This window comes from Sardina pilchardus, chromosome 18, assembly GCF_963854185.1.
Source record: "Sardina pilchardus chromosome 18, fSarPil1.1, whole genome shotgun sequence".
NCBI classification, from domain to species: Eukaryota; Metazoa; Chordata; class Actinopteri; order Clupeiformes; family Clupeidae; genus Sardina; species Sardina pilchardus.
In genome coordinates, this window is record NC_085011.1 from 3,805,297 (window position 1) to 3,821,166 (window position 15,870).

At 46.2% G+C, this 15,870-nt stretch overlaps 1 protein-coding gene across 1 annotated transcript in view; it reads right to left on the bottom strand.

Moving 5' to 3' along the window:
- Positions 1-15,870, bottom strand: part of LOC134064489 (sorbin and SH3 domain-containing protein 1) — a 69,458-nt gene that overhangs the window by 34,579 nt on the left and 19,009 nt on the right. The window contains exons 4-13 of the mRNA XM_062520415.1: positions 15,132-15,248; positions 13,724-13,836; positions 12,535-12,763; positions 8,067-8,239; positions 7,451-7,511; positions 6,800-6,874; positions 4,343-4,375; positions 4,127-4,229; positions 2,590-2,704; positions 652-735 (exon numbers count right to left, since the gene is read on the bottom strand). Of these exons, the coding sequence (XP_062376399.1) occupies positions 652-735; positions 2,590-2,704; positions 4,127-4,229; positions 4,343-4,375; positions 6,800-6,874; positions 7,451-7,511; positions 8,067-8,239; positions 12,535-12,763; positions 13,724-13,836; positions 15,132-15,248 (1,103 nt within the window). The remainder of the gene's footprint in view (positions 1-651; positions 736-2,589; positions 2,705-4,126; positions 4,230-4,342; positions 4,376-6,799; positions 6,875-7,450; positions 7,512-8,066; positions 8,240-12,534; positions 12,764-13,723; positions 13,837-15,131; positions 15,249-15,870) is intronic.

A 15,870-nucleotide genomic window follows, 5' to 3' on the forward strand; every position in this document is an offset into this window, starting at 1 on the left:
TACGACTGAGTCACACCGCAGAGACCCATACAAGGGCAACCAGACAAAACAGGCATCCAAAAAGCAGTCTGGAAACTCGAGCGGTTTCCTGTTGTCGTCTTTGTGTACTTCACAGTACAACAATACTACAGTTGTTGGGTTGTGTCAAATGCTTTCTTTTTTAGTCATGCGTAACCAAGAATACTGTCTCAATGGACCATTTCTATACTAAAAATTCCTAATAGGAAATATGTGCACTCATAGACAGTATTTGCTCTCTCGTGACAGCAACAGGTTGCCTGGACAACAGCCACGGATAGTCTGCGATCTAATGCCAGTACATTCAACATCCATCCGTGTTCTAAAGGCGTGTTCTAATGCCAGGACATTCAACATCCCTCCGCTTCAGGTACACACGTTTGGCATGACTGCAGGAGGTTCTGCAGGACAAAGCAACGGAACCAGAGCCCAGTAATACTGTATGTATCAAGATGATGACAGGGATGAGTATGGAGATGGAGAGATGACATGGAGGAGGGGAGGATGTTGACACAAGACATACAGTTACACAATGATGCTTTACTTGTTTAGGCTACAGGACAGGGATGTTATATGGCATGCATTATCTGTTTCAAAGACACGTTCACTGTTGACATGAGCGACAACACTTACCACTTTCCCAAACTCCATCTCTGAAAAGAATCTATACCAAGGCTCACTCTCTAAATCTACATCATCCGGGCTTATGTCCTGAGTCTACAGAAGGGGAGGTATGGCAACAGGAAGGACAAAGAGAGAGAGAAGACGGTTCAGCACAGAGTTGACTTGAAATCCAGAAAAGACACACACACACACAAATGAGGATCTATGATGCATGGCCGCTGGTGAAATATCGGATGAAATATTTCTCACATCATAATCTCAAGAGAGACAGGCAGGACATCGCATGCACAGACACAGCGGCCGAGAGAGGGGAAGGGGGGGGCAGAGAATTCGATTACGGCCGTCCGTTAGTGACCTCATGGCTGGGTGGACCTGGTTTGTGTCAGATTCTGGCTGAGCACCCATTCAGTCTGTCTCTTTCTCTCTCAATTACAGCATACAGTGCATACAACAGCTATATACATTATCAACATGGAGAACTGCGACTACAATGGACTTTTAGTTTGTTAATCATTACTAAATGGAAACACAATGGTGCAATGTCAGGTCATATTACTGTAATGTGATGTAACTGGACAGGAAATAGAAAGTGTCACCCACAATCCTTTGCTGTAGCGAAGTGTTGAGTAAACTCATTTAAAAAAGAATGTGGGTTATTAACAAATATTATGTGCTTGATATTTCATTCGGTGTGCATTGGGAAAGTGCTTCCACTATAACGGCTATGCCCTCAGGCTTGCATAATGACACTTTCTTTTCGCAGCATGTGGATCTATTTCAGGAGATCAAAGAGGTCACAAAACCCCCTAAAAATAAACAGGGAAAAGGAGACCAACCACTGAGAGAGCTATTACCCCAAAACGCCGCTCTGAGAGCCTGATCCAGCGCTACCTCTCGGATATAATTAGAGAACGGAGAGACGGCGGGTGCCATTCAGGGGCCTGTTGTGGTTCCGCTAAGCGAGCGGGCGGCCGGAGACGCCACAGCCACAGCCGCCGCGGCGACCGTTGCTGCCCCTACAGCTGGTGTGCGTCCAGAAAGGATGCGTAATCCGCCCCAAACGCTGGGCATAACTGAGTCACAGGCACACAGTGATTACGGCATTATGGCATCAGATAACCCCTGGCTGAAAACAGGAGCTCTTTTTCCTCTCTCTCTCTCTCTCTCTCTCTCTCTCTCTCTTTCTCTCTCTCTCTCTCTTTCTATATCCTTCTCCAGTAGCACGATATCCAGTGGAAGCGGCGGCAGACAGTGACAGTAGCTGTTTCTGTCCACAGACACTAGCGATTCTGACATGTGGTTGTGAGAGGAGCCTCAGATTTCCTTTCATTTGAAATTAGAAAAAAAAAGGGAAAACAGCTCAGTAGTATAAGCTGGCTGCGCAGTCCTGATGTGCCTATCACAGAGTGGAATCTCTCCTGCCAGTCCTGATGTGCCTATCACAGAGTGGAATCTCTCCTGGCTCTGCCCTCGTCTTGTCGTCCTGCTCCCCTTCTGAAGAGGCACAATGGAATAGGGCCACTTCAGAGGAGATGCACAAGGACGAAGCACTGTTCCATGTCCTGAAAGGATCAATACACTCCTCGCCTTCACACACACAGCTGGCTGACCCCATTATGTTATGGCAACACATGTACAATAGCAACAAGGCAGACAATCACTGACTGAGGAGCTATCGGAAAACTCAATATGCTTTTGTGCCCCATAGAGGTACCCTCCACACCACACCATCCATCCGGGTAACGTCTGAGCCACTAGTCAGACCAGTCTATGTAGGAAGCTTCCTGAAAGTAAACAGCTGGCTAAAGACCATGCAACATTTTAAAGAGATTTAAAGACACAGGGCAAGAGATGTGAAGAGAGAGAGAGAGAGAGAGAGAGAGGGAAAGAGAGAGAGAGAGAGGGAAAGAGAGCGAGCAGGAGAGGAAAGAGATGAGATGGGAGTACCGTTCTCTCCAGCCTCAGCACAGATGATTTCCCTGGCTCATACTCGAAGATGCTCTTTGGCTCGGCGCGATACTTCCTGGTGTCTACCTTCTTGTCAGGGGGTTCCCAGTCATTCCTGCAGGGGTGTAGAGTACAGCGGGAGAGAGACAGAGAGAGAAAGAGAGAGAGAAAGAGAGAACAGAACCCCATTGAGGAATGTCTCCATGGCAACCATTTTTTTTCGGATGATATCTCCATCAGAGTTTTCTCTCAGAGACGGCGTTCCGTAGCCAGTGCTCAGGGCCCACCTCTCTCTCTCCACACACACACAGTCCCGCTCATCAGAAAACTAATCAGCAGACACATCAGCACTTAATGAAACACCACAGTTGACCCCCTCAGGGAAACATGGAGAAATGCTGAGAGCCAGCGCTACTGAGCTGTGTTTTCTTATCTGTGGCTCACACAGTTCACTGGGATTTGCACTCATCCACTCTCCATGTTTTCAAATAAGAAAATATAAGTAGAAAGTGGTCTTAAAAAGGTCAAGCTGACGGGGGGTAATTAGTAAATGTTTTCTTTAGCTGTGAGTAATTATCAAAGGCTTGAGAGGAAAAAAAACGCTTCACACTGTTCAATCCTTCCTCTCTCTCTGTCTTATGTGTCTGTTTTCCTTAATAATGAATGAGTCCATATTATTTTCACAAGTGCCTTCTGCTTGAGGACTCACTCGCTAAACCCCCCTCCGTACACACACACACACACACACACACACACACACACGCACACACACACACAAACACACACACACACACACAGAGACCTGGAGCTGCTCCCACAACAGAGGCCCAACCATCTGCCACTTCAACCAGCCTCCCCTCCTCCTCCTCCTCTTCAAGTCCACCATTCTTCCAGCCTTCCTCACCTGTCTCTGCCCATCCCTTCCATCCATTCATCCCTGTATCACGACAGCACAAACACCACACACTCCACACCACAAACACCACACACTCCACACCACAAACGTGTTGTGTGAGTGAGGACTCGGAGGGTACAGTACATGTGGTCTGTGTGTGTGTGAGTGTGTGAGACGACTACTCAGACCTGGTGCGCTCTCATGTAAGCAGGAGATTAAAGAGAGTTTGGTGTCATTTTGTAAAGAGCCTGGTCTGAAGCCCTCTCGTGTGGTGCACATGTACAGCACAATGGGGGATGAGCTGACCTGTGGGTGTTGAGCAGTGCAGTGTAACTCTATAGTACTCATACGTGTCGTGGGAGTGAGTTTCAGGGGCCTGGGAGAGTGTGAGAAAGTAAGTAGTGTGTGTGTGTGTGTGTGTGTTGGGGGGTGGGGGGGTAGGTCAGGGTTCAAAGTTCACTGTTATCCTAACCCATCACAAAGTACCCTATAAGAATGTCCAGCACAAACACATGCACAGACACAGACACAGACACATTTTCTTTAAAACATATGCTTGGGATTACTTGGGATACATATTTCCCCCTTGTCTGAATCTCCGAATATCGCTCTCAAATGCCACATTCACTGAAATGAACCTACCGTTCCGTGGCTGGCTTGAGGGAAGACGTTCTGGTTGGCACGGGCAGCTTTGCTCTGGAGCCTGCGTCCACTGCACTCTGAGAGACAGGCTCTCTCCTCTCTACTACACAATTCAGAAAAACACTCATCTGTGTGAACAGAACAACGACACGCACAGTGTGTGCTTTAGCATCATGCTAAATGTTACAGGAGTACCAGAGTGTCTGCGTCTCTCACCTTCTTCCACATATATATAGGAAGGCTCATCATCTGGAAGAGATGAAAAAGAAATGCTTAGTTTTACAAGTCATTAAAACACAGCTCAAACACCTAGAGGGATCTAATATGCATCAAGGCAGGATAGAAATGTCTTGCTACCCTTGTAGAATCATGAAAAGCCCCAGCAATATGATTTTGCCTGATTATATAACCTAATTGCCCCCTAATGTCTGTCATTAAGAACCAGAGAGCCAACGCCGTGTGGTGTGGTTCTCTGAGTGTTCTGCTCATGTGAGAACATGTATACAGCATTAGCGAGGAGCGCATGTAAGTGCAAATGAACGGGATTAGCATGCCATGCATAGCGCACATTAGCAGCTGATCATCTCATTCTGAAGCTTCTTGTTTACATGGTCAAACTCACCAGTAGGGGGCCTCCTAACCTACTCTTTAGTCATTCCATCCCCATGTCTCTCTTTCTCTCTCTCTCTCTCTCTCTCTCTCTCTCTCTCTCTCTCTCTCTCCCTCTCTGTATCTCTCTCTTCTCTCTCTCTCTCTCTCTCTCTCCCTCTCTCTCGCTCTCTCTCTCTCTCTCATGATTTTATTAGCCACCATAAAAAGAGAGACTGGTCTTTGACATACATACCATTCCAAGTGGGTGGGCAAGTGAAGTGGCACAAACTGTCTCTTCTGTGCTCATATTATCTTACAAAACAGTAACAGTTATCTCACTGTTGCTTACAGCCACAGATGGACCAGTTTATCAACGAGGAATATCTGATATTATGTGGATATTGACACACAGTACTCATACAATATAAGCAACACAAAAATAAATATAATAGTATGTAATAATTTATATACAGTACATATGCCTACACAGAAACTGAACTACATACAATTTACAAAGGTAACATATTCTGTCTGATATTCTTAGTTTAATTTTCTCGTAAATGTTACCAGTACTAGTTTCTTGTAAATGTTGCACTACTAGTGCCGCTGTGTGTGATGTGTGATGAAAAGAGGAAGGGAGGCGGCACACGACCAGCACGGCTCAGAGGAAGGGAGGGGTCAGTTCAACGGGTCAGTTTCACATCAGCGGCTCAGTAAGTTACACATCTCATCACCAACACACAGAGCAGCGTGATGGAGATGCATGCAACAGAGCAGGCATAAGCAGTGTGGCCCTTTACTGAGGTCAAGGGTCAAGGGTCAAGGCAGGGTCACTGACGGTCAGTTAAGATTTACTCTACTGTCAAACCACACATACTGTACAGTATGTGAAGTAGTCATTAAGATTTACTCTACTGTCAAACCACACATACAGTACAGTACGTGAAGTAGTCATGAGCGAGCGCAAGACATCATAAACCTGAGGGTCATATGGTCATAGCTGTTCTAACCAAGGCCTATCAAATGTGTGGTTTAATACTTTTGTCTTTAGTGATTAAGAAAGAGTTTGGGAAAAAAACGGCAACTATTGATGTAGTCACACAGAGACTCCTGGCAGCACTCAAGTACAAATCCCATCAGTTACTGTTCTAGCCAAAAATAAAAGAATATCAACATTAAAGGAAGAGGAAGAGCCCTTTATTTCCTTGTGGAATACCTCTGCAGGAAAACGATCTTTCACTGAGGCCTTTTTAGCCTGTCATTAGCATAGGAACAACAACAACACTCCGAGCCAAGAAGTGCCCTCAGAAAGCCTCACAGACTGGATGGTGCATTAGACTGCACACTCATCCAGATTGATTCTCCGCACACCTTTGTGAATAAAAGATGGGTATCCGCGGTGACGGGGGAATAGCCCGTCCATTAACCATAGCTAGAAAGTGTGATTGATTACTTGTTCTGTTGATCGTCCTTGGCAACGGGGGGACATGAAAGGCAGTCTGTAACCACTTCCTCACACATTTGAAAAGCCATTGATTGGAAATGTGGGAAATTGCTCACCAAACTTGACCTTGACTCAGACAACTTTGACCCAGACACATAAACTAAACAGACTACCTTGGTTACCAATGGTTACCTAATAATATATATTTTTTTTTAAACTAAAAATGTAATCATCTGTCATATACTGTGCACTTTGGGGACTAACAGTAGCACCATATGGCATTTATGGGTGTCTAGGCACATAACATCCTTTTCATGCTCCGCTGGTGCCCTCTAGTGGTCAACAAATGTTCCTTTCCGTGTCCTCACAAACCACCTCCACTAAGCTGAACATGGCCTCATATAAATCAAATCTGTTGGATGCTCTCCTAACATTAAATCATTAATAGGTCTATTAAAATAAATTCCAGCCAAGCAGCAGTAGTACTATAACTCTGTTATAGTAGAAGGCAACGCGGCAGGTTTGCATAATGTGGATTAGATCGATTAGGATTCTTCTCAGCGACTAGAGATGAGGAGGTTAGTGAGAAGCTAAGCAGATGGAGCTGAGGCTTCTGCAGGCCCAGCGTCTGGGAATACCTCGGAATCTCAGCGCTCTGTCATTGCATTCTGGGAAAACATACGTGGGGCGATAGGGGTTTTCCTCAACAGGCTCTGAGAGAGACAGGTACAGAGACAGAGTACAGGCAGACAGAAATGGACAAACACACAGACACAGAAGCGCACACACGCACACTCACACACACACACACACACACACACACACACACACACACACACACACACACACACACATACACATACACACGCAAGCACACACACACACACACACACACACACACACACACACGCACACACACCTCACCTCCCCCAACACACACTCACAAACGCACATACACACACACACAAACACACACACCTCACCTCCCCCATCCTCCCACCCACCCACACTCACAAACGCACATACACACACACACACACACACAAATGCACATACATACAAACATACACCCATGCACGCACGCAGGAATGCACGCACACACACACACACACAGACACACACACATACATGCATACACACACACACACACACACACACACGTGCACACACACTCAAGTCGGATGTAGAGTGGCACAGTGCATAAACAGGTGCAGAACACAGTAGAGGTGGACTGGCTGTGCAGGACGCTGGAGGGGCAAGGCTATGGTGGCCCAGGAGGCTCAACTTACCAGGAAGTCGGTGAATCTGCTTGAACATGTTCTTGTACCAGTCCTTTGATTTCTCCGTGTTCTGAAGCACAGTGTGGAAACATGCTCAATGAGGTATTACACAAAGCACCTAAAAGGCGTGTGTGTGTGTGTGTGTGTGTGTGTGTGTGTGTGTGTGTGTGTGTGTGTGTGTGTGTGTGTGTTGTGTGTAACATGCTCAATGAGGTATTACACAAAGGACTTAAAAGGCATGTTAGTGGCATATTAATTTCACTGCTGAAATATTAATTCTTTCAACAAATTAGTTTTGGAAGAGGTTCCATAATTTCCATAATTTATGAGATGGATTTAATTTGCATCCTTGTAGAAAATCTGCCAGGATTCAATGAAGTGAAAAAGTATGAGCACTTTGTTTTAATGGATTTTCTATATATTTCCATAATATTCAATAACGAGCATATATTGCTGAAGTGTACGGCAAAACAAAACAGCAAATAATACCCTTAACGGTGCAACAATAAAACCAACAGCACAAACTCTGCGCAAGTGTTACAGTAAATGAGGGGAACAGCCTGCCCCTTCTTACAAGACTGCCCTTATTTGGACACATCCTGTGGGGCAGTGTCCCCGGCCGTACCCTGATGGGGGGTCGAGGTTGCTCTGGCGGGTGTCCGGCGGGGGCGTGCTGAGTCATCCTAACGGCCCCCTGTCTGCCGTCCATCTCGGGCTGGACAGAGAAGGCCTCCGCGGGGGCTTCCCCCGCTCCCTCCGCCCTCCTCTCTGGAGCTTGGTCTCGCTCCGGCGTAGGGTCTGACAAACACACACACACACACACACACACACACACACACACACACACACACACACTGTTAGAAACAAACTTACATGTAGCTAAATATAAAAATGCATCAAGCACCAATGCCTTCTGTTCTTTGCTTTTGTTTATGTAAATCACATTGAACTACCCCTGGGTGTGTGCATATAAATAAACTGGCCTTGCCTATCTCGGTAAACAAAGTCATTTGGCAATGAGGAGTTAAATGCTAACAAACACAGAGGATTGCCAAAAAATAAATATTTACATAAACGACTACTGACTACTTCCAGACAGCATTGTGTTTTCCTCAAATGATTTATAAACGAGAGGAAAACGTTGCACACTCTGGCCCCAAATGTATCTTTTATTGGATAACGGTTTGGCCATGAGGCCTTTTTCAGATCCGATTTTGGAAACAGAATTCCTCATGTGGTTTGTCACTAGCTCACTAGAGGGAAGTGTTCCTCTGTGTGCCTGCTGGTCTGCAGGCAGGAGGGCATCAGAGAGCACTACAGTATCTTCCTCTTACTCTGGCATTGAGAGTGACAGACACTTGGGCTTGTTCCACCTCTTTCCAAACAACTCAGCATCCTCCTTCCTTGGACATGGACTTCAGATGACCATCTCACAAAATGAGCATGTGTCCGACTCAGCAATCTAAGTCCAGCCCAAAGGCTGAGTTATTGGTCCACAAATGGACTTGGCCCGTCTGCCCTCTGGTGACAGTAGGATTCTAATGGGCCAGATGATCTTGGCTGCGTGCGGCCTCCTGCATCTATTTACAAGACAAGCCTATTTTCCTGACAGGCACACTGAAACGTTACGAGACAGGAAGGAGCATACGGCCCGACTGCATCACTCTGTCTGGAATTCTGGGATTTCAAAAGCCCTCAAACATGAATTCCTTACAAATGATGAATATTTATGTTATTTAGCGTAAACACATATCTCCATAGACTTAAAAGCCCCTTAAACATGAATTCCTTACAAATGATGAATATTTCTGTTATTTAGTGCAAACACATATCTCCATAGACTTAAAAACAGAATGACATGGAACACAAATGGACATACTGTACACAATACAGACATCACACAAACACCAGGACTAACACAGTCATGCTGAGAGACACAGAGGACTGAAAACAAATACAGTCATAGCAATCATGAACCCACTCAAAAAAAAATTAAAAATTCACCACCGAAAATGATCGGGTCCAAAAATGAACATTTGATACAAAGTTTAAAAATCATTGTTGCCATTTAAGATACTCTTTGCAAACCAAATGCAATCTGATTAAAGAATATGACTTGATTTTAAAGATGCACATAGTGTAGTGCAAATGCAACGTCCCCATTGCAAGAGCATTAGAACCATGCAGACCCATGCCACATGTAACCGCTGGTGGAACCCATCATGCCGACAGCAAACAGTCACGACTTTGTCTCAGCATGTTATCCGTGGTCAGCATAGCAACATTTAAATTTCTTTTTTTTTGCACCATAAAAATGTAAATTATACTCTAATATTTATCTAACAGTGCCTTATTTCGGCTACAAGGTGAGATAATATTTACAGTAGGCCTACTTGATCAGAGCTCTTACAAGCTGTGGAATTTTGTGTTGCTACAGAGTGCAGAAATAGAAATAGAAAATAGCTGAGTCTCTGGCAAGAAAATGGCAAACTAATGGATGTGTTGTTTTAGGCCACGCAGCTAAAATAGCCAACTGCTTTCATTTCTCTGTCGGTAATGTCCAGACGGCAATCTGTAGCAATCTCACAACAAACACTATGGATGAAAGGACAGTCAAGCGGGGAATAACTTTGATCAGAGGATTTGGCAGCATGTTTGCTGAAGGCTGAGAAGAAGAAGGAGAGGAATGAGATCAAAAGCAAAAGTGGCTCGTCCTGGACAGGACAGGGGTCAAGGGTCAAGGGTCAGGGGTCATCTAGATTGACATGCGGGCCCATCAAACCTGTGTGATGTCATACCTGCCACATCATACTGATGCTTTTGCTGTTCTGTGGTGAGAGAAAACAGAAGCACAGATGCACCATGGTAATGCAATAGAGCCAAACGAGCAGAAGGGCCAAGCCTATCACATCAGCCCCAGGAGCAAGCCTATCACATCAGCCCCAGGAGCAAGCCTATCACATCAGCCCCAGGAGCAAGCCTATCACATCAGCCCCAGGAGCAGCCTATCACATCAGCCCCAGGAGCAGCCTGCCTGTCTGCACCTGTGTCCATGGAGCATCAAGGACCACATAAGCTTAATGAGTCAGCAATTGCATTGAACAGCAACATGTCTTTATACGATAAGATGGCTTGTAGTATGGTTTCTATAACATGCTAAAAGCCTCTGGCTCAGGCCCCGGCAGTGGCGCAACTGGCTGGGGCACCTGCACCGTACGCTGGCGACCCGGGTTCGATTCCCGCCCCGTGGTCCTTTCCAGATCCCACCCGGACTCTCTCTCCCACTCACTTCCTGTCATTCTCTCTACTGTCCTGTCCAAATAAAGGCATAACAAGCCCAAAAATAAAAATCTTTAAAAGCCTCTGGCTCAGCGTTGATAAGGCCTATCATAGTCTCTAAGGGCACTATGTGTGGATGGAGCAGGGGAGCAATGGGCCACTGGGTAGAGAGCTCCCTGGCACCGCGTTCACACTGTCCACGTCCGTCAACGGATCTCATCGACTTTGCATGGGGCGGACTCCAAATGCATTGTGGGTCCGTCCGTTCCTTCAGCTCCGCTGGCTCCGGCTGCCTCCGGCTGCCTCCGTCCAAAAAGTTGAGAAATGTTCCAACTTTTCAGGCAGCGACGGATCCGTCAGCCAATCAGATCGCGTGTATGCAAATACATGTGTGACGCTATAACTCCTCCAAACGGCAGACGCGGCCTCTGAGATCCGTCGACAGACGTGGACAGTGTGAACGCGGTGTGACGCTGTCAGTTGAGCTGCTCTACACAGCGTGCCATTCTAAGCACTGCCTGAGTTATGAGATGGTCACTAACGTGCTGTTTGGAGGATGAGGACTTATAGGCCTGGACCACACCGGGGCCACAACTGAAGCGCCGCGTTAGCATAGCGGGAACATAGTTTTAGAGCACTAAGTTGTTTTTTTCAGAAGGAACCTAGAAACCTCTAAACCTTTCTTTACAGGACCCACAAATACCACTTGCTCTTCATGGACGTTTGTGAAGGATAATCAGTTAATGCTATATTTATTGCTACTTTATTTCAGTCCAGTCACTTGATGCAAACTCAACAATATTGTAAGTCTTGTAATTGCAATCACGCAGGTGAACAGCTTATAGATTTTAGACTTCACCGAAATGCTGCAGCCTCCACAACTCTACACTGCAGCAGAGGAAGTTATGGTTGGACTGCAGCACTTACAAAAACTGCTCCTGGTGCAGCATTGGGAGGGGAAGCCTGTTCCACCTCATGAAGGAGGAGACAGAAAAAAGTTTGATCTCCTCAGAGAGAGCGAACCTGGAGATGATTCTAAGCGATGGAAATACTATGTCGGCATAAATATTTAAACAGTGAAAAGCCTGAAAGGCTCTCTGAATGCTCCACACTCCACAGAAATAGGCACTTGAGCCCGGCTCATAAATCAATTTCAACTGTGTGCTCCGTTGCGATGCTATTATAGACCATGTAATCAAAAATGATTCTGTGAGGCTGAGGAGAAGACTACAGAAACTACACAACTCTGGAGAAAGCCAACACATACTGTGTGTACAGTACAAGCATAAACTTAAACCTACACTATAACACTTGTTAAAAATGTGTTTTTGATAAGCTTTTAAAGATTGGGCGCTTATATTCTGTCATTATTGACAAAAGCTTCCATTGAGGCTTAGAGTTAGAGCATTTCTGTGAGTCTTATTACAGAACAACAATCCTGATTATTTTGATCTGATTCAGCCACTAGTGTCATCTTTAATTTGGTCACAGGCCTACTTGAGCAGTCGTCTCTCTTCACATCTCACTCTTGCGTCTGAACGACACTCGAGCATCTGAATGTACTAGCTAGCACACTTCCTGTGCCCGGTCACGCCTATTGAGCGGACATAAAGAAGAGGCGCCTTAACGCGCAACAGCACAGCGTGAGTGTCGGAGCATGCCTCTCCATCCCATAACTGGATTATGTGATTACACACATTAGAGGAGAGAAAAGGGAGAAAGGCGCTCACACAGCACAACCACGCGTGTTGTGGACCCATGAAATTCATCTCTTCATTTACATTCAGCTGCGTCTCCGCCGCAGAGTCGCCTACCTCTGCTATGCTGGAGCAGGACGATGGTGGGGTTGACCGAGGTGGTGGAGGGGTAGGTGGAGGGGTAGGCGGGGGTGGTGGGGGGGTAGCTGGTGGGGTAGGCGGGGGTGGTGGTGGGGTAGGTGGTGGGGTAGACGGGGGTGGTCTTGGCGTATGATGCTGGTCCGGTGCTCTGGGGATCCGGAGGGGACCAGCGTGAGGTCTCTTCTGTGCTCACGGGGGTCTTGCCCTGGGAGAGAGAGAGAGAGAGAACGAGAAAAAGAGAGAGAGAAAGAAAGAGAAAAGAGAGAGAGAGAAAGAAAGAGAAAAGAGAGAGAGAGAGAGAAAGAGAGAACGAGAGAGAGAGAGAGAACGAGAAAAAGAGAGAGAGAAAGAAAGAGAAAAGAGAGAGAGAGAGAGAGAGAGAGAAAGAGAAAAGAGAGAGACAGAGAGAGAGAGAGAGAACGAGAAAAAGAGAGAGAGAAAGAAAGAGAAAAGAGAGAGAGAGAGAGAGAAAGAGAAAAAAGAGAGAGAGAATGAGTTCTCAGTCTAGACAAACTATTAAACTGTTGATGGACTTGGATGCCAAACTGTGATATCTGTTTCCAGTCGTCCTGGGTCTAGACAAACTATTAATGCCAAATTAATGCCTAATCATGCCAAACTGGGATCTCTGTGTGCAGTCAACTGGCACTGAAAAAAAAGCCCTTTATCTTGTACTCTGTTGAGTCGGACACTGTTTTGAATGCTGTTAAACCTATTTGTTTTTTTATGGTACTCAGCTTGTTTTAGTGACAGATCGTTCTTTTTATAATACTGTAATATGACAGTGCCCTTTGAATATACTGGTAAATGGAGGAGCTGCTGGAGAAACAATATTTCATTTCAATGTAAAATACTCAGGGAAATTGCATTAGTGAATCTTAATATTAAATCAATATAGTCATACAATGAATCCAGGGTCTAACCAAAGCAATAAAAGCATGTTTAAGGAGAGATAAAATACCACCGAAACACAGCATTTTACATTCTTACCCATGGCTGGTCTGAAAACAGTTGTTATGAATTCAAGACATGACTTGCAGAGTCACTGCTCTTCCTCCGTAATGCTGTTTGAGTCTGACCGGCCTGACGGGCCAGCGAGTGGACACAGCGAGTGGACACACTGACACGAGGAGCGGAGGAGCAAGACCTGAGGGGTGTGTCATACCTGGTGTGGCGCGATGTCGTTCAGTAGGGGTGGATCGGACACCAATCTGTAGATTCCTTCCTCTGCCAATCCGGTTCCTGAGGCGTCGCCGTTGACTTCGCCGAGCCAGCCACCTGTAGCGGAGCCAAGAGTGACCGCTTTAGAGTCCGGCGGAGCATTCACAAGCCGCACGGGTCCCACCACAAATCAAGGGGGACTGAACAGGGACAATAAAAGCACCTTCACTTGGCAGAGCACTGGCTCGCTTTCACAGGCTACAGGCAACCTCACCCAGGGCAGGGGACGGAGGGAAAACAATTCATCCTCAATTAAAACGAATCGCCTATCAACTCGTGCCAGCGGCCAAATACTTCCCATAAACCATCTGAGATGGAGAAAATGCTAATTTCCCTTTGCGGGAGGAGGTGTTTGGGGTGTGTGGGGGGGGGGGGGTTGAGAAAAAAAGGGAGAAAAAAAAAAAAGATTCTCTCACAATCTGTGAACTCTGTATCCAGAACAAGGCTCCCATTCAGGCCCACTGTAAGGGGCTGTTGTTCCACTGGCCTTTCTCCTCGGGCACAACAACAATTAAAGCATCTCCCCACAGGGTCTTGGCCGTCGGCCATTCCGGCTCTAATGTTCCGAGCGCAACAAAAAAAAACGGGTCCGCAACTCAGGGGGCCCGCAGTTCCAGCGCTCCGAGTGGGTGTTTCGGGGACAAGGGGGGTCTTTGACAGGCACTCTGGAAATATGACTGAGTCCATGTGTTATGCAGTGAGTTATGCCAGGCAACGCAAAACACTGGAAAACATAGCTGTTTGGACGCTGGGCTTTTTTTTTCATTGTTTGATAGCTAAACACACTCCAAAATGCACTTCACAATCGGATGAGGTGAGAGCTGCTTTCCTCCTTTTTTTTGTAAGACCCGGAAAGAAAGTTTTATTGCTCACATCCTCCCTATTTCAGATTTACCACCAGAGAGATCTCGGGAGGCTTGCAAATTCCTCCTCGGGAACAGATACACATCTCAGAGCGGCTACATTTCAGCCCCAAACAGCCTCCAATGGCTCCCCGGCTACTTGATATGATCTACAGCTACTGTTCCGCACAAACACACCCCACATAAAACACATTAGATACGTCCTCAGCTCTACAGACATTATATACAGCATCATATGCATTATATACATTAGATAACCTCATACTGGCCATGTATTAAATCATGTGCCAAACTGGCCAAGTTTTTCAAAGACGTCTATTAATGCAAACAATGTCATAATTATTTATGGCCTTTTAAATCTATTCATTATCCCCCTCATCATCTCTATGAACACAACAGCACTATTAGACGATTAGCCTCTGGCTGCATTAAATGGGCTAATTGATCTCTCGCAGGGCAGTGCACCCCATAATAAGAGCAGCTACTCACTGTTGGCACGGTCCCCAGCGGGCTCCTGGCCCACGGAGTCGTCGTCGCTGATCTGGACGAGAGTGGCACGGAGCGTGACGGCCCCTTTGCCTTTGCACACGCGGGTGGGGTCTAGCTCTGCCAGTCCGACGCGCCCACCGACGGACAAACACACACACACACACACACACACACACACACACACACACACACACACACACACACACACACACACACACACACACACACACACACACACACACACACACACACACACACACACACACACACACACACACACACACACACACATACACATACACACACACACACACACACACACACACACACACACATACACACACACACAGAGAGAAAGACAAACAGACATGTGAGGGAGGAATGTCAATAAAGAGTTCCGTTTCTGGGTTCATCATTTACTGTGCTGTGTGCCTGACGTGGCAGAGGCCAGCCTGAGGATTCCTGTATTGCTATCTGGCAGAAGAAATCACCAGGAGAGCACTATGCAGCCGTTTCAATTAGCCTGAGCATTTCCATTGACTTACAGTACAGACACATTTCAATTAGCCTGAGCATTTCCATTGACTTACAGTACAGGCACATTTCAATTAGCCTGAGCATTTCCATTGACTTACAGTACAGACACATTTCAATTAGCCTGAGCATTTCCATTGACTTACAGTACAGACACATTTCAATTAGCCTGAGCATTTCCATTGACTTACAGTACAGGCACATT